We start from the raw sequence: 22,525 nt of genomic DNA, 5'->3' as shown, positions 1-22,525 counted from the left end.
TTTTCTATTATTTTCTATTAATCTGAAACAAAGCATATAAATTGTATCTTTATGCAAATATATTTTTTTCGAATAGACCATTATAGCTGTTTTATTTCAATGTCACATATACATGTAGTCCTGGATATAGTAGTTCTGAAACTGCATGTTGTTGTTTTTTCTCTGATAGGTTCTATCACTGGGAGCAGATGTTCTCCCAGAGTATAAGTTGCAGGCTCCACGCATCCACCGATGGACCATTCTGCACTATAGCCCCTTCAAAGCAGTATGGGACTGGCTTATCCTACTGCTGGTCATCTACACAGCTGTCTTCACTCCCTACTCAGCTGCCTTCTTGCTCAATGAAGACCAGGAGGAGAAGCAGACAGACTGCAGCTATACCTGTGACCCCCTCTATATAATTGACCTCATTGTGGACATCATGTTTATAATTGACATTGTCATTAACTTCCGCACTACTTATGTCAACATGAATGATGAAGTAGTCAGCCACCCAGGGAAGATTGCTATCCATTATTTCAAAGGCTGGTTTCTCATTGACATGGTTGCTGCCATCCCCTTTGATTTACTCATCTTCCGCTCTGGATCTGATGAGGTGAGATATACATTATCTTACATACTGAAGATATATTTGACAGCATGTGATATATGTCAATTGTCAGGTGAACATACCAGGTATGTCATAGATTTTTAGAAGGTTGAAGAAAACTTTCAGAGGAGGATATGTCAGGAATCATTTTGCTTATAGAACCTTGTACTGTCAACACTTCTTTAAATTTCAGCTTGTACCACAGATGTGTTAATCATGTATTTTTTTCTAAGTGGTGCTAATCAGGCTATGTGAGATGTTCTGAGCTTCTCAAACACCAGTTATTGCTATAATGCCAAATACAGAACTGATAATGCATCAATACCTAGATGACTCTGGATAAGATGAACAAGGTTTGTAGGCATTGTTGGGATTTCTGGATATTTTAAATCAGGGCTGTCAAACTTGCATCATCATGGCGGCATCATGTGACTTATTGCAACTTTTTTATTCTTTGCTAAACCAGGTGGGGCAGGGCCTGCACATGACATCCGCAGGCCATGAATTTGACACCCCTGTTTTAAATAAATCTAGAAAGAAATTTACAGCTTATTTGGGGGCAGATATTTTTCTGGAGTTAAAAATCTTAGAAAATTCTGACCTTAAGGAATTGCTATTAGAGAATAATAGTAACATTTCATAAAATCACAAAGGTGTCATAAAATGCAAAAGCGTAAATTATTCATAGATAGATTATGCACTGTATTTTGTGACATTATGTTGAGAGTAACTATCTAGAAAATATTTCCTCTTTAGGCTTTTTCCTTCTTTCTTAAAAAAATGCATTTGAAAGGCAAGTATGATATTCTCATGCATATTTTAGGTTGATTCAGCATGTGCCTATTAAAGATGGAATTAAGATCCAGAAGTCCTGCCACTAATTCATTGTTTGTTCTTTGCTTTCTGCACACTTTCTTTCTTTTTCCTCTCTGTAGACAACAACTCTGATAGGGCTTCTAAAGACTGCACGACTCTTACGCTTAGTGAGAGTAGCCCGCAAGTTGGACCGCTATTCAGAATATGGGGCTGCTGTACTCTTTCTGCTCATGTGTACATTTGCTCTCATTGCCCATTGGTTAGCCTGCATTTGGTATGCCATTGGCAATGTGGAACGGCCATATATGAAGCATAAGATTGGATGGCTGGACAACCTCAGTGACCAGATTGGCAAACCCTACAATAGCAGTGACCTCTCGTCTGGCCCTTCCATCAAAGATAAATATGTGACTGCCCTCTACTTCACATTCAGTAGCCTTACCAGTGTGGGCTTTGGCAATGTCTCACCCAATACCAACTCTGAGAAGATTTTTTCCATCTGTGTCATGCTAATTGGCTGTAAGTATTTCTGAACCTTCCCTGTAAATTTAATTGTATCCCCCTCTCAGCAATAGCAACATTTCATTTTTCTTTTAAACATTTCTGAGATTTCCTGGCATGAATCCAAAGCCTGCTCTTCCTTTGAGGTACAGTGTTGGTGATATCCACAGGGGCAGATAGCTGAATCACCATAAATAGCTTGAAGGAATCAACATAAGAGGAACCAGCTACATCTAGGCTGTTATCAGTTCTCAACTACTTCAAAGGAAGGTGGGAAAGAATCCACACAGTAGCATATAATGATTTTGAGCACATAAGTTAGAATCCACATTTATTCACGCTCTCTGCATCAAGCATGTGGATTTTCCCAAATACAGATTTTTTTTCAATACATTCTAAACCTCAGGTCACTTGCCCATTGCATATGCTGCTACACTTAACAGAAGTAGCACAAAATATCTCAGTTCCACTTATAGTAACGTTCTTTTTCTTCTCAGGCAATGTTGCACACTTGAATTTTTGTTTTGTTTTTGATGGTGATGATGTAATTATTTTTGTTGTTAAAACTTTTTAGCAAGATCAGGTCAATGGTTACCTGAGAATTCCTCCTTGACTTTGGCCTGGAAACTTTCCCCTTGGAATTTACTGTGGGAGTAAACTCCCTGTAGTGGACATTCTCTGTGTAGGAATGTGGGTGGGTGGGTGGGTGTGTTTTCCTCTGTGTCTAACGGATAACAATTGTGCAGTCTCCTGTACATATTGTCATATCTTTTCCACATAATACATCACAACTATCTTTGGAAGCTAGTATTTCAAGCCACTATATCAGGTATTTTTTATACTCAACTGTCAAAATAACAAAATATTTATTATGCCTCCATTCTGAATGCTTCATTATTATATTGTTGAAGGATGGCTCAGTCTATCATATCACTGATGGATGTGTCCTTCCCTTCATGTCTAGTAGTTGTATCTCCTACCTAATCTAGACTAAAACAGGTTCTGCTGGTAAACTGGCATTGAGCAAATATGTAACTGTCAACCATTCAAACTTGGAAACCAAAGATACCAAAGCTAATAATACTTTTATTATAAAGTTTAGTACAAAATCTTGCTGTTCTGAATGTACTTTCTCCCTCCCTTTATTTTCATGAGAACTTGGAAGATATATGTCTGATATGCTCTTTTAAATTTCATTTCTGCCCTGGACTCGGATTTAATTTATCTGACCTTTGTCTTGGTTGTGGCTCTTCTTCTTGTTTCTCAAGGTTTCTTCTGCTCATTACATTAATGGCCCTGAGATTCAAGAAATGAAGTGTAAGTACTCCATCAGTCATGCTGTGGACTAGGAAAACCATAAGAAACATTGACCAAAATGATATACAGTCCTCAGGTTTCAGTCTCAAATCTCAGTCTCAGATTTGAGTTATTCTACTTGGTTCTGCTAGGGATCTAACTCTCTTTTCAACTTTTGAGGACATTTGCCATTAACTGGAACATTGCTAAGACCCTTGGCTTCATAGTTAAAGATCAGTTTTCAACAATTAGTAGTCTTAGCATGCAGTTCTACACAGACTCAATTTTATATGGCTGCTTAGTACAAATAACTAAAGGATTTTGACTTTGGTCTTCAGATTCACCCTCTTGGGTTTTCTTGCAAGAACCAATATCTCTCCCCTTCAATACCAGTTGTCATACCCCCAGGATTTTAATTATTGTAGTTCAAACCTTACAGCTAGCATCTCAGATCTTCCACTTTGGGACTGAGCATGTATTGAATGCCCAATTTCCAACACAAAAAACTTTAGCCAATCCAGGTAATTAACTAAACTTCTATCTCAAGTACCCAAAGGACAAGGGACTATACCTACCTGGAAAAAGATAGTACTCTCATATTGCCATCTGAAGAAATATTAAAAAGATGTCTTATTCCTTTAGCTCATAACTCAAACACTGAAACCAACATAACACTTCCCCTGTTATTTTATTAACCAAAAGAGAACATCCTTTTCTGATTATTAGTGATTTTATTTGATCTTGAGACATGTATGGTGGCACTAGTATATATCTTTTATTCCTTCAGGAAAAACAATCCCTGGCAATGCTGATGAATGCACCTTTTTCATACTTCCATCAAGCTGCAGTATATATCTGCAAATACTTGTAATTCATGATGAGCAGGATACCTTATCAGTTCCAATTATGCCTTCTTGGTTTTCTTTAGTTCTGTGGATATTTATTACATACTTTGGCACCTATAGTGTCTTTCCATTACTGTAAGGCATAGTAAATAACCTGGATGTCAGCTGGTTTGTGACATTCACATATCTGAACCAGCAAGATCCAGCTTCTCAATTTTATCCTTTCTTCAAATATGGGTAACTTGTGAGAAAAGTCATAATCTCATTTTAGGATGCTTAACTTTATAGAGGCAAGATATGATTTCCACAAGGAAAGACTCTTCTACCATATGATAGGCAAAGGGACTATAAAACTGGCTTCTTGAAATATTTTCGGACATATGTTATCAGCTACAGGTTATGCCCTTTGCCATATAGAAAACAAAATCTCTGCTCTTAGATGTATCCAGACATTATTATCTAACATTAATCATTCCTGTTCTCAGATCACTATTTTAGATGCAGTGAAGGTGTCCTTTCTATGGTATAGCAAAATACTTAAATCTAGGATAGGACAGCCATTTTCTTCTATAATAATAAGTGACATCTTGCTAAAAACTGGCCTCACAAAGCAACTGCATTGTCCAGCATTCACCAACAAAAAAATCCTACTAGTCCTCCAAAATCATGAATTCATCCAATTATCATTCATCCATGAAAACATAAAGGTTTCAAGACAGAAATCTAAAAGCAAATCAAGTCAGATGTTTAGGAAAGAGTCTATACTCTAGAGGTTACAGGTTTTTAAAGCAGGATTTCTATGAGGCCATCATAGGATAGTATTGTTTCAGTTATCTTTATGAGTTCATGATGCTCTTTAAATTCCAGAATTTCTAACCCCTCCCCCCTCCCATTCTTTCTCTCTTACACCTATGCCCACACCCACACAAACAAACAAACAAAGTCAGCTGGCCCTGATCAGGTCTGGTTTCTTCTAGAAGCCTGAGTAGCCCTGCTAGGTCCAGCTGGCTCTCAGTGTAACCCAATACTTCTACTCCTCTTTGTTTTAATTTTCCCCTCCACAAATGTGGGTGATCATGAAAGTTTGATGAGGAAGCTTGTGGACTAGAATAGTGACTTCTAGGGCAGGATGAAAACCATGAGATTACTTCTGCTTTTTATAATGCCTTATCCTCTTCCTCATTTGAGCAAAACTATGACCGTCTATGGAGATTCTCAGTCATCCATGTCAGGTTGTCCCAAAAGTGCTTTTTCAGGAGGCAACTGGTCGTTCTTGTTTACTCTTTGAAGATGTTTCACTTTTCATCCAAGAAGCTTCTTCAGTTCTGACTATATGGTAGGGAATGGAAAGATTTATATTCCTTGCAGACACATGGTTATTTGCATTAGAGAGTTGTTGAGGTCACTTAGAGAGTCATTGAGGCCCAACAGCTGGTGCCTGTCTTCAATAGGGAAGGGACTCTGGGCAGAAAACATCTCGCAGCCAAAAAGGTCCTCACCTATTGACCCTGAAGACACAGACAAACCTTTAAGTGGCCTCAATGACTCTCTAAAAAGAATGCAAATGACCAGCTGTCAGCAAGAAGTGTAATATATTCCATTCACCCACCATCCAGTCAGAGCTGAAGAAAGCTTCTTGAATGAGAAGTGAAACATTTTCAAAGAAAAAACAAGAAAGTCCAGTTGCCTTCTGAGAAAGCACCTTTGGGACTAGTCATGACAGCTATATAAACAATTTGAACTATTCATAATGTTCAAAATGACCAAATATTTGAGGACTTTCTTCATTATCAAGATAGTAAGGTTGCCATGGAGAATTTTAAATTTCAACCAAACTCAGAGAGCACCAAGAATTTCAACTGTCATGTAGAATCTCCAATAAATAACTTAATTTCTCCATCTTACTTGGCTTGGCTGAGAATGACACTAAAAACTGGGAAATTATGCATGAGTTCTGCCTTAGCCATGAAAGCCACCAGGGTGACCTTGGGCCAGTCACTCTCAATGGAACTCATCTTATTTCCCATAACTGTGGGAAAAATAGGAGGAGGAATGTGTGTTGGATATGTTCAGTGCCTTGAGTTGAAGCAGGATACAAAATAAACAAACAATAAACATTTCCAGCAAATAAACAGATCCAGCCTTGCAGATCTTTTCAGTCATCCTCAATGTTCTTGCTATGAATATTAGACTCAGGCAATCCATCCTAAAACACTTTTTATTTACTAAACAATTATTAAACAAATGAACATTTTCATAGATGGCACAGAATTGATCATTTCACGTCCAGTGTCCAATATCCTCAAATATATTTTGAGGTGGGGTAGTCTGTACAAGATACATTTGTTTTTAGACTGGAATCTCTTCGGTCTCTTTTCACTGATTCTTCTACTAATGAAAGCCATTTAAGAGAGTACATTGCTAATCCTATCCTTATTGTGCTACTGTAGAATAAAAGCATGAATAGCACCACTTTTCTCAGCCAAAATGATGTACTATAGGTTGACTTTTCACCTCTCCTAAAGGATAATCTATTCTTGATTAATTTTTATTTTAAGGTTATTTGGCAATTTCAGCAATGCCAGCAATATCAGAGTTGAAAATACGTTAACACTCATCAGCATAGTGGAATACAAAATCAGCATTTGTTGGTTTCTTCATCAATTTCAAAGCCTCTTATTATCCACATTGAACCCCTGGCTGCTTTGAACTCTTTGCTACTTGCCAAAGCAAATACATTTTACAAACCATGTCCAATATCCTTTTATGAGCAAGAATATTTCTCAACAAAAAAAAAAAATGTCTCTCTATTGCTGTCAGTAGATGCGGTTCCCAAAATTTTGGAAAACATATGGTCCCAGAAATTTTTGTACTATTTTGTAGGAGGAAAGATTTTCTGATATATGAACATGAGATCTGTCATAGACAGAAATCATATAAATGAAACAGTAAATGTATTTCAAGCACGTATTTTGATTCAGTTTGATAAGTGAAATCTTGCTGGAATTCTTCCTGCTTTGACCCAGGCTAATTTTTTCTCAGTGATTTAAAGCATCTTCTAGACACATCCAAGTGTTTTTGTGCTGATATAAGAGTAACAAAGAGGGACTTTATATCACCTCAGTGATAGCTGGAGGACACTGAAAGAGTCTATATGTTATGAGGGAGGAAATAGTATGAAGTATACAATTCCCATACATATTAATATACTGTATTTCATATCAAATCCATTTGAAATCGTTCAATCTGTCTCTCATGCACATATCCACAAAGGTATACATACTAACACACACTGTAACTACCTACAAATGTAACACACACACACACACACACACACAGAGACACAGGGAGGGAGGGGGAGAGAGAGAGAGAGATTTCATTTGTTCCTACTGCAATACAGAAGTACAGCGGGACTGTTATACAAATGTCAATATATTAAAACTGTCAGTAAAACTGTGTTTATAGCTGTCGTGCCTTTATGCGGGCTGCTGTGTGCATACTTAGTATTTAATTCTCTATTTCTTTTAATGCCTGCTTTAAGAAAATGCCTGTACCTTGCTTTTTATCTTCACAGAAGAATCATATCCTAACCAGTCAGATAATTTTGTTCTTTTAAGAACTTCTTAAATTGCTTATGTGTCTGCATTGGCATGTCCTGCTACATATTTTACAAAACTTAGGATGAACCCCATAGCTTGCACAAAACATTGAGGAAATTAAGGGAGTCTTTAGGCAATTATTATAATGATAAAGCTGTGTTTAAGTAGTATGCAGCTATGATAAAAGAATCAATTAAAAGGGGAGTTCTGCTCCCTCCAACTACCATCAAACCATCAAACTACCATCAAACAGACCAGTGGTTCCCAGAGTGGGTGGTACCACCCCTGGGGGGCGGTGGGATGCCTTAGGGCGGCACTGAGAGGCAAGGGGGCTGGCAGGGGGCGCAAAGAGGTGGCAGGGGGACACAATTCAGGGGTGGGAAAAAATCCTGCCACTGCCGCATTCAAGGCAAGGCCCTGCAGGATCATCCCATTGACTTGCATGCTCTGATGCAAGGAGCTCCTCCCCGAACACAGCAATAAACATCCCACCGCTGCGGGCACTGCCCAGAAGGCAGCGTTGGGAAAGGAGAGCAAAGCCACTCCTTTTCAAACATCCCACCGCTGCCGCGTTCCACCCCATTGAGCCCCTTGCACAGGAGGCACCTGCCCAAGCAAGTCCGAACGGAGGGGTGCACGAAGTCAATGGGGTGAGCCTGAGAGAGGGAAAGAAAGAGGAAAGAGAGAGAGAGAAAGAGAGAAGGAAGAAGAGGAAGAGAAAAGGGAAAGAAAGAAAAAGGGGCAAAGAAAAATGGGGGATGGAAGGAAGGGACAGAAAGAAAAAGAAATAAAGAAGAAGGGAGGGAGGGAGAAGAAAGATAATGAGATATCTATTCCAGTCCAATCACCTGCTTCAGCAGAGTTAGAAGGGAGTGTGTGTATGTGTGTGTGTGTGTTTTCCTTGTAATTTACCAATACAGTTTGGTTTTGCCTTCTTCAGAATTGGCACTGTAATACATTGGGGAAAAGTAATTTTTTAGGGTGGAGATCTTGTCCAATGGATCCTGTTTAAAGCCTCAACAAAATGTGAGAGCTTCCTGATAGTCTTGGCCTTGTTTCGTCCACAAAACCTCTAATTAATAGAAGCCAAAGATGTTTCAATGTGCTGGCGAAGATGCTGGCAAAGATGTCTCAGTGTGGAAAAGGGCCTCTAAACTAGGCCTCCTTTCAGTCTGATGAATCGGGTCTCTCCTTTCTCTCTCTTCCTCCCCCCTCCATGCCCCCCTTTTTTTCTCCCTTTTTCTTTCTTTCCCTTTTCTCTTTCCTTTCTTTCTCCTTTCTTTCTCTCTTTTATCTCTCGCTCTTTCCCTCTCCCAGGCTCACCCCATTGATTTGGTGAACCGCTCTGCTCGGACTTGCTTGGGCAGGTCCCTTCAGTGCAGTGGGAGCAATGGGGTGGACCTGCAGGGCCGGCACTTAGAACACAGCAGTACTGGCATGTTTGAAAAGTAGAGCAAAGCCAGAGGTCGGTAATTTTTGCTGCAAAGAATCACAAAAGCTTCTGGGTTGTGCACAAGAAGGGACACACATGTCAATGCAATTCAGCAACATAAAATAAAGAAATACAAATAAAACAAATCAACAAGAATTGGCAAAGCATCTCTGATTAGATTTTATTCACTACTAGAATCTAATCAGAGATGCTTTGCTGATTCTAGTCCAATGACCTGCTCCAGCAGTGTTGGAAGGGAGTATGTGTATATGTGTGTGCATGGCTGTCAAAACTCCAAAAACAGGTCAAGTAGGAGGCCAGTCATAAATTAGAACACTTGCTAAGCAACCAGCCATTAAATGAGGACCACTTGTATTTGGTTTGCCAGTCACCAAACCACGCTCACCCAGTCATGTGACCAGCAAGCCACGCCACCAGTCATGTGACCAGCAAGCCACACCCACCCAATCATGTTACCAGCAAACCACACCCTCAAATTAGGCCACGCCCACAGAAATTTGAATCCCGCTCCTGGGTGGGGGGCATTGAGGATGAGTTTGCAGCATCAAGGGGGCGGTGGACTGAAAAAGTTTGGGAACCACTGTGCTACACAAAGAAATATTACACTCAGTAAAGGAATTCCTTTACTTGGATTTTAGTTTTCATGGTGTAATCATACCATAAAAGGCCATGCAGCAACTGTTCAACCTGCAATAGCATTGAATGAGTGCTACTTACATGTGTGCTCCAGCCATACCAACTTCTCCTGCAGTTACATGGTCGCTATTTGCAACCTTCTTTACTGGCTTCTGACAACCAAAGATATTGAGGAAGCCGGCAAGAAATTACAAATCGTGATAATGTAGTCATTTAATGATCCATAATGATGCGCTTAACAACAGGAAGTAGAAGTATCAGAATTCCTGTCATTAAACATTGCAGGTACATGGCATCATGCTTTTAGACTGCATCATTTAATGATGGCAATTTCATAGCCATCATTAACAGAAGATTACCTGTAGTTAATTCTCCATCTAGAACAGGCGTGTCAAATTCAAGGCCTGCAGGCTGGATCAGGCTTGCGGGGTGCTTAAATCTGGCCCATGGGGCTGGCCTGGAAACATCAAGAGACTGGCCCACAGTGCCTCTGGTGGCTAAATCTGGTGGTGTGCAGCCCGCACCCTGTTCTCACCATCCACGGCCTCCTGCAGTACTCTGCTGGCCAAAACCAGGCCAAGAAATGGGCTGAAAATGGGCCAAAAATGGGCCAAAATGGCCAAAAACCAGGCCAGAAAATGGGCCTCCCCAGTAGAGTGCTTCAGGAGGCAATGGAGGATGAAAATGAGGTGCAGGGGGACCGTACCTGGACCCTCCATGCCCCGTTTTGGCTGGCAGGGAGCTGCAGGAGGCATCCATCCCGCCTGCCCTCCGGCCCCGAGAACTACAATGCTGATCCAGCCCTCAAAGAAATCCAGTTTGATACCCCTGATCTAGAATAAACTACCCAAAGTCATCTTACAAGAAGATGGAGGGCAGAGAAGATAAACAAACAAAATAAATAAATAAATAGTAAGATAAATTGCCCACTCAGTTTCAGAAAGGAAATTTGTCTCCAGCTGAAGTCAACTCAACTATAGAGCGGGCTTCTGCATTATTTTATTCTAGAATAATGGGGTAGAAGGACAAACAATACTTACACAACTTTTATGACATCTCAATAATAAAATTTTGCCTGGTACTTGGACTGTGTGACTCATTCAGTAGGTGCTTTTCAAAAGCATTGTGCAACTAGGCACAGTCTTTCTATCCTGCACCTCTCAATATTGACAATTGTCCTCTTGTTTCAGCTCTCATGTATGCTAGCATTTTTGGCAATGTTTCTGCCATCATCCAGCGCTTGTACTCTGGCACAGCTCGCTACCACACCCAGATGCTAAGAGTCAAGGAGTTCATCCGTTTCCACCAAATCCCCAATCCTCTACGCCAACGCCTTGAGGAATATTTTCAACATGCCTGGTCTTACACCAATGGAATTGACATGAATGCGGTGAGTCAGAAAAAATTGAATTTTCGATCCTTGGAGTACATGCATGTTGGCAAAACATAATTTTGCCAACACAACCTTGAGTATTTACATGTTCCATTCCAGATGAAGATCCTAACACTTGAGAAAACAAGTACTGTAAGTTTCAGTATACTGTTGGGACCAATGGAAACATAAATGTCATAAACCATTTCACAAGATACAACCATTAATAATATTCTTATGATCTAGAGTATGTCTGCTTATTAATGAAATCTGGTTGCATTCAGAAATAATTCAGATTTAAAAGGAAATATATTACCACTCTGATGCATTTTATATGGGGCTGTCCTTGAAGGATATCCAGAAGCTTCAGCTGGAACAGAATGCAGGAGTGTGGACAGCTGCGTGTGTCCTTAAAGGAGCACATTCTAACCTTGTTTTACAAGCTACATTGCTTCCAGGTGCAATCAAGGTGTCGACTTTGATATTTTAAAGCTCTATGGTATGGGGCTGGTTGATTTTAGGGACCAACTCTTCCCATTATATCTGTTTGTCCCATCAGGTCCATCAGAAAAGGATATGTTGCAGGTCCCATCTGCCAAAGAATTATATCTGGCAAATGCCCATGAAATAGGCTTTTTCTGTCATGGCATCCACCCTGTGGCAAATTAGCCACGTCTGCTGACCTTACAGAAGTCCCTCAAAAACTAGTTATGCCATCCTGACGTTAGAAATTACTATTAATTTGAATTAGACAAAATCCAGATATAAAAGGAACTAGAATCAAAAAAGAGGAATATAACATTCAAGCTTTTGCAGATGATCTGGTATTCTTCATAGAAGACCCATTGGAGACAGGAAATATTTTAACACGAGAATTAGAAAAATATGGAGAAGTATCAGGTCTCAAAATTAATAGAGAAAAGACTAAACTGTTCACTAAAAATTTAACAGAAGAACAGAAAAGAAAATTAAACATGGTAATGGCACTCCAAATTACAAAGAAAGTCAAATACTTAGGAATATGGCTAACGGTGAGATGTTCATTGATAAAAGAAAATAACTATATGAAATTACTGCAACAAATAAAGATTTGGGATTATGGGGGAAATTACAATTATCTTTATTAGGAAGAATTGCTACGATTAAAATGAATATTTTACCCAAATTACTTTACTTATTCCAAACAATCCCCATAAAATTAGATAATTTTTTTTTTATGAAACTGAACAAAATTACATTAAAATGTATATGGTTAGGAAAGAAAACTCGAATAAGATTAATAGCATTAGAGGATAGTAGAAATAGAGGTGGCTTTAACTCCCAGAATGGGGTCAAGGAATGGGTCAATTTGAGTAATAAAAGGATTTTAATTCTGGAGGGTCATGATTTACAGATGGGGTGGCATGCCTTCCTATGAGAAAAGAAAAGTAAGAAACATCTACATACATACATACATACATACATACATAATACACACACACACACACACACACACACACACACACACACACACACACATATATATATATATATATTTGTTTTCTGAGGTTCTCATGGGTATTTATATGTAGATCTTTGGTTGTTCGGGTTTTCTCCGCGTAAGATTTGAAGTATCTAGGCAACGTTTCGATGAAGTCTCATTCATCATCTTCAGGCTTCTGTCTCCAGCTCTGTGCTTCTCAGAGTAATGGAGATTGCAGCTGCTTCCTCCTTTTAACTGCCAGTGGGGTGGAACTTGATTGGGTGGGGGCTTGGCTGTGTTCTGATTGGGTGGGGGGTGTTCTCATTGGTAGGGGGTTTGGCTGTGTTCTGATTGGTTGGGGGTTAGCCGTGTTCTGATTGGTTGGAGGCGTGTTCTGTTCAGGAGGGGCTTGGTTGTGCTCAGGTTAGTTTTAGTTGCTGGGGATTTGAGCTGGAGAGTTGTGATCTTGCTGTTTGGCTTCTAGTTCGTGGTCCTGCTGCATCTTCATAGTGGGTGTTGGTTTGCTTCATGTATGGCTCAGAGGGGTTTGAAGTGGGTAGTGATGCAGCTGCAGTGCAGCTTCTGGTCCATGGTCGCTTCTCATTTTCTGAATGGGTGGGAGTCTGTTTTCTACATGGAAGTGTGGTGGTGGCATCTTGTGTGGCTCTCATGGGTGTGGGTCCAGTGTCCTTCTTCATGTTAGGTACTCGTCTGTTCATGAGGGCGGGTTTCAAATGGCTGGAAGGCGGGAGGTGTCATCTCGTTTGTTCATGCTGTGTGGGCGTTTTTCTATCTCTATGGCTTCTCTGATTATTCTGCTGTTGAAGTGTTCGGTTTTGGCGATAGTTCTGGTATTTTTAAAATCAATTTCATGTCCTGTGGCTTTGAGGTGTTGGACCAGGGAAGAGGTCGTTTCTTCTTTTTGATTGAGTTCTTATGTTCTTCAATGCGTGCGCTTATTCTTCTGTTAGTTTGTCCAATGTATGTGTTAGGGCAGGCTGTGCAGGGGATTTCGTATACTCCTTGGTTTTCTAATTCGATTTTGTCTTTGGGGTTTCTTAGGATGGTGGATATTTTTCTGTTTGTGCAGAATGCTGTTTTGATGTTGTGTTTTTGGAGGATCTTGCTAATTTTGTCTGTAGTGCCTTTTATATATGGGAGGAGGGCTTTTCCGTTTTCTTGTTCTCTGTCTTGGATTTTGGTTGGGGCTTCTTTTTGGATTAGGTGGGTAATCTTCTTTCTTTGGAATCCATTGGCTGTAAGTACGTTGGTGAGAGTGTGTAGTTCGGTTTTTTGGTGTTGTTCATCGGCTAAGCATTTTGTTCTGGAGATGAGTGTCTTGGCTACGGACCTCTTCCCTGGTCCAACACCTCAAAGCCACAGGACATGAAATTGATTTTAAAAATACCAGAACTATCGCCAAAACCGAACACTTCAACAGCAGAATAATCAGAGAAGCCATAGAGATAGAAAAACGCCCACACAGCATGAACAAACGAGATGACACCTCCCGCCTTCCAGCCATTTGGAAACCCGCCCTCATGAACAGACGAGTACCTAACATGAAGAAGGACACTGGACCCACACCCATGAGAGCCACACAAGATGCCACCACCACACTTCCATGTAGAAAACAGACTCCCACCCATTCAGAAAATGAGAAACGACCATGGACCAGAAGCTGCACTGCAGCTGCATCACTACCCACTTCAAACCCCTCTGAGCCATACATGAAGCAAACCAACACCCACTATGAAGATGCAGCAGGACCACGAACTAGAAGCCAAACAGCAAGATCACAACTCTCCAGCTCAAATCCCCAGCAACTAAAACTAACCTGAGCACAACCAAGCCCCTCCTGAACAGAACACGCCTCCAACCAATCAGAACACGGCTAACCCCCAACCAATCAGAACACAGCCAAACCCCCTACCAATGAGAACACCCCCACCCAATCAGAACACAGCCAAGCCCCCACCCAATCAAGTTCCACCCCACTGGCAGTTAAAAGGAGGAAGCAGCTGCAATCTCCATTACTCTGAGAAGCACAGAGCTGGAGACAGAAGCCTGAAGATGATGAATGAGACTTCATCGAAACGTTGCCTAGATACTTCAAATCTTACGCGGGAGAAAACCCGAACAACCAAAGATCTACATATATATATATATATATATATATATATATATATATATATAGTAGACACCATATGAGAGATTCATTGATACAGATTTAGAATAAGTTTAGAAAAAAACATTATATGAAAATATCAGCCTGGCTATCCACCATGGAAGTGATGATATACCCCAATACATTGGATTTAGGCAAAATGGTTGGGTACAAAGAAATATTAGTTAATCAGGGAAAATTAAAAACAAATCAGGAATTAAAAGAGCAAGATATAACTATAGACTGGTGGCCATATCTTCAGCTGCAAACTAGATACAAAAAAGATTTAGAAGAATTTGGAATTCATACTGAGCTACAACTATTAGATAAAATTTTAGTAGACCCAAGGAGAAATTCATAACAAGGATGTATAATTACTTATTAAAATTTGCTTTGGAAGAGGAAGCAGTAAAAGGTTGCATAATAACATGGGCAAAAAATATTGGACATAATTTAGACTTAGCAGATTGGGAAAAAATTTGGAATAAAAATTATACATTAACAAGATCGGCAACTTATAAAGAAAATATATACAAGATGTTTTATTGTTGGCATCTGACACCAATGAGATTGGCCAAAATGTACCCTAATATGAATTCAAAGTGTTGGAAGTGCAAACAGAACCACGGTACCTTCTACCATATGTGGTGGTTATGCCTGGAAGCCCAAAAGTACTGGACCAAAATATGGAGTTGGATACAAGAAATAGTGGAAGATTGGATTGTTTAAACCAGAATTGTTCTTGTTGGGAATAATTAAAGGGAAATATAAGAAAAAGATTAAATTTATTTTAGTACTTATATTGACAGCAACAAGAATAGCATTTGCTCAATGTCGGAAACAAAATAACACACCCTCAGAGGAATGAGTAATTCAAAATATCTTAGATTGTGCTGAAATGGATAACTTACATTAAAATTAAAGGATAAAGAAGAGTCAGAGTATTATGAAGTTTGGTATTGGTATAAATGGTTGAAAAATAGAAATAAGGATAACAGAGATAAGAAAATTATAGATAACTGTATATGAATGTATATATTTATATGAGATTGGTATATGTAATAATGATGTCACTGTACCATTAATATTAAGATTTGTAAATTGTGAAAAAGAATAATAAAGGAACATTAAAAAAAACTAGTTATTCCAATAGGTCTGGGGTTGCAAGGAAATGGTGATCCCATGAAGTAGCTCCATTCTTTGTAATATCTCCTAGTCCTTTAATAATTATTTTAATTTTTGTATTTAGTGAATATTTTTAAACACATTTTATAGTTTCATTATATGTCATCCAGAGTCATGTTTTGTGAAATGGGCAGCCATTTCATTATACATCAACAAATATATAAATACAATTTCTTTACCTGGTTTGCACTATTGCACAGATGATTTTGAAGGAAAATAATTCAGTTTACAGTGACAATTCATGAGGGAGAAATACCTATCAAATTAGAATGTACGTATTCACCAGAGAGTAGCAGCAGACTAATCATCCATTTTCCTCATCACTTCATGGATACATGTGAACTAGAAACTAACCTCTTTTAGTGCCACTGTGCTAGTCGCTACCCCATTACAGCGATAGCACTTAGACTTATATACTTCTTCATAGTGCTTTATGGCACTCTCTAAATTGTTTACAGAATCAGCATATTGTCCCCAACAATCTTGGTCCTTACTGACCTCAGAAGGATGGAAGGCTAAGTCAGGTTTGAGCCGCATTGTGGCAGTGGTAATTATAACAGTTATGATTCTAAGATAGACCCTTTTTCCTGATGGTGAGCAACAGGCTCCCAAATCATATTAATTTAGCTTTTTCTCCTCATAGCTGATTTCTGAGTTAAAAAAAACCAACAGAGTAGTCTTTAAATAAATTTTTATTGTTTTAATTAGATTGTTGGAAAAAAAGAGATTAATAGCAATGTTCAAGTAATGTTAAAAGTATTTTTTTCCAGGATTGACAAAAGTTATTACCTGGAATGAAACAAGGTGAAAATTGTAACAGTTGAGCAGCACTGTGAAGCATTATATGAGTTTAAGTGCTATTGCTAAGTGTTATTTCATCTTAGAAGTTTAGTTTCTGGAAGTGATGACTGAATTTGGAAATATTTTATCAACTCATGAAATGTCTGATACTTCAAGTTCTACTTTATTTATAGATGGCCTTTTTCCAGTTAAATTCTCTCCATCAATATAACCAACACATCCTAAATATATTCCTCCACAGAATATGGCTTTGAGTTACATGAAGATTCACAGGATTCATTTGCTTATCTGTGCTTGTTTTCATTTCACTCAGGTTCTGAAAGGATTTCCTGATTGCCTACAAGCTGATATCAGCCTCCACCTCAACCGCACCCTTCTCCAAAATTGCAAGGCCTTCCAAGGAGCTAGCAAAGGCTGCTTACGTGCCTTGGCAATGAAGTTCAGGACAACACATGCCCCTCCTGGTGATACCCTGGTGCATTATGGAGATGTCCTTACCACTCTTTATTTTATCTCACGTGGCTCCATTGAGATCCTCAGGGAAGACATAGTAGTGGCCATTCTAGGTGAAAATTTTTCCAGGATAGGGGAGTTTTAGAAAATGGGGGAGATAGATTCATTTCAACCTATTGGTTCCTTTGCAGAAAATAGAGGTTTATCATCAGGTCATTTAGGAACTATCAAATTGTAAATTCTGTCCTTTCATTTTTCTTTAAGGGGAAGGGCACTACAGTTACAGCAACATATTGAAGCTGAAAAAAGCAACTTCTTTATCTTATCTACATCTGGCAAGAACAGTACAACTTTTGCTGTATATGGATTCTCCTTAACTGTAGCCATCCATATAATATATATCTAAGATTTATTTATATATCTATAATCTATATCTATAATCTATATCTATAGCTCTACACACACACGCACACACACACACACACACACTCACTCACTCTCTCTCAGTGTAGAGGTATATAAATTATAGTTATATAAATAAATCTTACTTAGATACATTCAAAATATGAAAGAAAAGAATCAATATATCATCTATTCATTTGGCAAAAGGCTAACAAGAAATGGCAGCAATGTTCATTATTATTTTGGTTTAATCTTCTTTAGTAATAAAGTGTTTCACTAAATAATTGTAAAAAAAACAATTATTTGCAAATTGCAAATAACAAAGGGGCAGGATTGAAGGCTGAGATTGACAGAAACATATATTAACTTTGATTGAGTTTAAATCTTCAGTTGCACTCTACAATATTGAAGAAACTAGCAGAGTTCTGGTGGCATTGTTAATAGTTACTGAGAAATATTGAAGATATGTCAGTTGATGCAGAGCAAATTTATCCTTACCTTCAAAAAGGGAGAAAGATGGGGAAACCACAAACCAGACAGTTTGACATGATTATCTGAAAGTTTCTAGAGCAGATAATACAGGGATTGATCTGTAAACAGCTGTAAACAAGTAGTTCTTATTTAGCAACTGCCTTGTTTAGCACCAAGTTAAAGTTACTTGTTGTTAAGAAATAACTTTATGATCAATCCTTACATTTATGACTTTTGCAGATCTATAAAGCAATGGAAAACTGAAATAAGCTCATAAACATAATTGTGGTTTCCCTTAGTGATTGCTTCTCTTAATAATTGAGTTGCTGCTCCCAATTGAGGTAACTAAACAAGGTCTACCTGTAGTCATTACCAAGCAACCATTATTCAGTCAAAAGCTAATTTGGTATAGTGGTTAAAAGCAACGGGCATCTATCTACCTTAGGCATCAAGTTAGCCCAGTGATCTTAGACTTAGGCCTTCCCCAAAAATTATTTTTTTATTTTTAAAAAGCTATCAACAAAATTGCAGGGACTTGTCTAGGAAATCACCATGACCTTGACTTGAAGACACCAAAAAAAAGGAGAAAGAAATAAATCATTATTGAATTTGTCAAGTAAAGTCTTTTCAGACTGACCTTGTTGCAATTCATTTTTTGTTTGGTAACTTGCTTAATACATTCTGAATATGCTATAGTTATAATACTATGATTTCAGCAAAAATAATCTGATAGTCATTTTAAAGAGAAAATTACAATTCAGTAAAGGAATGAAAGAAAATAAGATGGGCTATTATTTCAAGATGGCTGGATTGAGATAGAGAGTGCAATCAGCAACTTGCCGCCAGTGTTTTGCAGGCAAAATTTTTAAAAAGGTTATTTAAGGCAAAGTTAAATCATTTAATACAAAAAAGTTTAGCCTTCCCATTAATAGAGGTTCTTTTTTGAAAGATAGGTGACAATATAAAAATATGTATTTGTTTAATAAATAAATAATATTTTAAATAATTGTTTATTTGATCTGTAATTACAGTTTAATTATTAAAAGAGGTATATAGATTTCTTGCCAAACCTTAATAAAATTACTTTTATTCAGAGTAGCTCACATAAATTCATTTTATTATTTTACAGGGAACACTATATCAAAAATATCATAAAATTGTTGAATAAAATTCAAGGTGATTTTGCTAGATTAAAGGAATGGTCTAAACTTGGCAGAGTCAAATTTAACTGTTTCAAATATAATGTTTTTTCACTTAGAAAACAAAAATCAAATGCAATGATTGGAAGGGAATATACTATTTTTTCAAATCACAAAATGCAGAACTATGGATTTAAGCTACAGAAGGGCAGATTCTAACATGGCGGGGGGGGGCATCCCAGCAGTTTGATAGCGGAACCATTCACCCATTACCGTGGTAGGCTAAACAGACAATTGTCAGAGAATGAAAAGCAGTCATCATTTGTATTTGTACTATTTCCTGTAATACTTCCACTGTAATGTGTCAGTAGGTATCAAGGACCAGCCAAAGGTTGACTGCACAATTGTTCTAGTTCAAGACAGCAGCAGTAAAATTATTATACTTTAACAGTAGTTCATGTGTTGTTTAGGGAAGAATGACATCTTTGGAGAGCCTATCAGTCTGTATGCCAGGCCTGGAAAATCCAATGCAGATGTGCGAGCCTTGACTTATTGTGACTTGCATAAGATTCACCGGGAAGATCTCCTAAAAGTCCTGGATATGTATCCATCCTTTTCAGATAACTTTTGGAGCAATTTGGAGATAACATTCAACTTGAGAGATGTGAGTATCTAATATGAGAAGATGGAAAAAAAATTAGAGAGATGCATTATTAAAAGGTTAACCAAGGTCACACGGATATTAACTCCTTCTACCTAAATTGACCTGAAAAAGGAGTTATTAGAAGAATTAGAAGAATTAACTATAGTTTGCCTTTTTTGAGCACAAAAGTAGGTCACATTAACCTAACTTGCAGACCTTTGGATACATAAATATTTTTATGATATTCTACAGTGTTGCTCAGCTATTCAAAGCCCAAGCAATTTTATGCATTTATGCATAATGTTGGGAACAAGTTGCTTTTATGTTCTAAAACATGAGTATCTAAATATTTCTGACCTCTTTGACTACTGTTGTGATAATTATAAAGTTTGGATTGCTATGGCTGCTCAGAACTACTTTTTTCACTATATTTTACACTTTGCCCTGATTTTCCTTCAGGCAGATAGTATTCCTCGTTCTTTCCTCAGTGAAGACTACACATGCAACTATCACCAAACACTTCATCATAAACATTCCCCCTGCCAAGCTAACAAAATTGGTGAGTTAACCTCTTGGGAATTGAATTAAATTCTGGCATTAGGATTAGGAGGAAGGTAGGAAGTCCACTACTGCCACCTTGTGATTATTTCCAAAATAGTTTTTTTCAATCTGAGCTTTCCAAATGTGCTAAATTGTACAGTTCCCATCATCTCTCAACCAATCCCTGGGCAAAGGAACTTTAGTAAAGTAACATCTGAAGAATCAAGTATATAAAGACAAATCTGTCACTTCAGATTTATCACCTGTAATTTATCCTGTAATTTGGAATACAAAAATAGTTTCCTAGTTGCATTCTGGATTAAAGAAGAAAAGCATTGTTAGCCTTTGGCTTTGAATTCAGTTTTATGCAAATTATAACCTCCAGATTATAATTGTAAAACTTGATTTATCTCATTCATTATTATCATATCATGCATTATTTGGCGGATATTTAGTAAGGCGTCTAAGATGACAAGAATATTTTTTTAAAAAAAACATTCCATTTAATTGTTGATTAATGTAATATATCAATATATTTGGACAACATATTTTCCTATTATTAATCCCTATGCAGAAATACTGTCTACATTGTCTGCTTATAGTTGGCTCAAAGGTTCTAGAAAGACTATATAATTCCAGTTGTTATTAAATTAATCTGCACAAAGTAAATGTATTTTTGCTGCTCTACATATTGAATGTGAAACAATAGTCAACATATTTATATTTCTAATCACCATGCAGGGTATTAAAATGTCCAGATGTTTTTATAGCTTAATTGTGGGCATTGTATTTGTAGACCTTTGAGAGATTCCGTCAGTATTTAATCATGTCTCAAACTATGTGAGGCTTATCTGCATTCTTTATACCTACTGCAGATTCAGATAGCATGGATGTAGGCAACTCAGACCTGGAGCAATGTCATGGATACTCTGAATTTACACCAGTGCAGAATCCTGACATGCACAGCACCACAACATCCTGCTCCCAAATTAGTGAAGAAGAAGCCAAGATGCCCAATCCCATCAAGATTGATCCTTTCACAGATACTGAAAATAATGATTTTGTCCCAGCTGTGGTAAATCTGGTCACTGATGGCACCAAGGCCAATCAACTGGTAACTGAAGAAAATCTAGCCTATGCAGGTATGGGTAACTATTGTTCACATAGGGTATAGAAATGAGATAATCTGTTTGACTTGAGGTTTATGATTAACTAGTAGGGCTGATTCAAGAATCTTATTTTTATAGCCATATGTTAATTTTGGGAATAGAGAATTTGTGTAGGATATAACACAGTTGCTTGCCTCATGAGTATTAAATTCCATAAAATTTAGAAGTGAGTAGTTTGATTCCTGAAGAAGAATTAGTATGACTAAAATTCCACTTATCCACCAAAAATCATAGATATTTTCACTTATTCTTATGTGTGTGTGTGTGAGGGTGGGGGAGAGAGATGAGAGACCTACTAAATAAGACTTCAAAATACTTCAGGGTGCAGGACTAATTTGTTTTTTAAAAAACAAACAAATTCCAACACCCTTGATCAAAAAAGGTGGGGCTTCTGAATGTCAGCTGACATGTTCTACACCTTAGTGTCTAAAGGGGAAAAAACTCTGCAAGGGATTAAACCTCCTTTTCTTTAGTTCCTTGCGGTCAGATCTTTTAAGGTAGGCCAGGACAGGAAGAGGATTTCATAAAAATTACAGGCCATCTTCTAACATGTTTTAGAATGCATAACAATTTTGAAAGTCAACTGAAAGTTTTTCTCTATCCCTACACTACACAGAATCAAGGTGGACTGATTTTGAATGTTTTCCCCTTTCCTAGGACTGACTTGTCTTTTATTTTTTCTTAACAGCTATTGCAGACTTTTATCAAGGTTATCATCTTGCTTCTTCTACACCTGTGGAGAAAAAAAAAATCCCCTTCCTCTCTTATAGAAAAGAAACTCTTGTTCCACATGGGACTATGTTTTTTTAAAAAAACACCTTCTACTCCAGGAATTAGGACTTGGCAGAGAGGACTGACTCTCCCGCCCCAAATTCCTCACTGAAATTTCTCCCCCCACCCTCTTAATCCCATGAAACCTATTCAACTCTTATAGTTCTGTTAAATCCGGTTTGAAAATCCCCACAACAGATGCACTTAAGATTTCC

General features: G+C 37.9%; 1 protein-coding gene across 2 annotated transcripts in view; it reads left to right on the top strand.

Moving 5' to 3' along the window:
- KCNH6 (potassium voltage-gated channel subfamily H member 6) overlaps positions 1 to 22,525 on the top strand; it is a 117,575-nt gene that overhangs the window by 85,214 nt on the left and 9,836 nt on the right. For both annotated transcript variants that reach the window (XM_026717282.2, XM_087915985.1), the window contains 7 exons: positions 170 to 595; positions 1,525 to 1,924; positions 10,926 to 11,125; positions 17,036 to 17,288; positions 19,658 to 19,851; positions 20,290 to 20,389; positions 21,246 to 21,512. In XM_026717282.2, the coding sequence (XP_026573067.1) occupies positions 170 to 595; positions 1,525 to 1,924; positions 10,926 to 11,125; positions 17,036 to 17,288; positions 19,658 to 19,851; positions 20,290 to 20,389; positions 21,246 to 21,512 (1,840 nt within the window). The remainder of the gene's footprint in view (positions 1 to 169; positions 596 to 1,524; positions 1,925 to 10,925; positions 11,126 to 17,035; positions 17,289 to 19,657; positions 19,852 to 20,289; positions 20,390 to 21,245; positions 21,513 to 22,525) is intronic.

The sequence above is a fragment of the Pseudonaja textilis genome, chromosome Z (genome assembly GCF_049901715.1).
Source record: "Pseudonaja textilis isolate UNSWEBS1 chromosome Z, rPseTex1.2, whole genome shotgun sequence".
Classification (NCBI taxonomy): Eukaryota; Metazoa; Chordata; class Lepidosauria; order Squamata; family Elapidae; genus Pseudonaja; species Pseudonaja textilis.
Note: the sequence above shows the minus strand (reverse complement) of the source record. Positions and strands in the feature narration are given on the sequence as shown.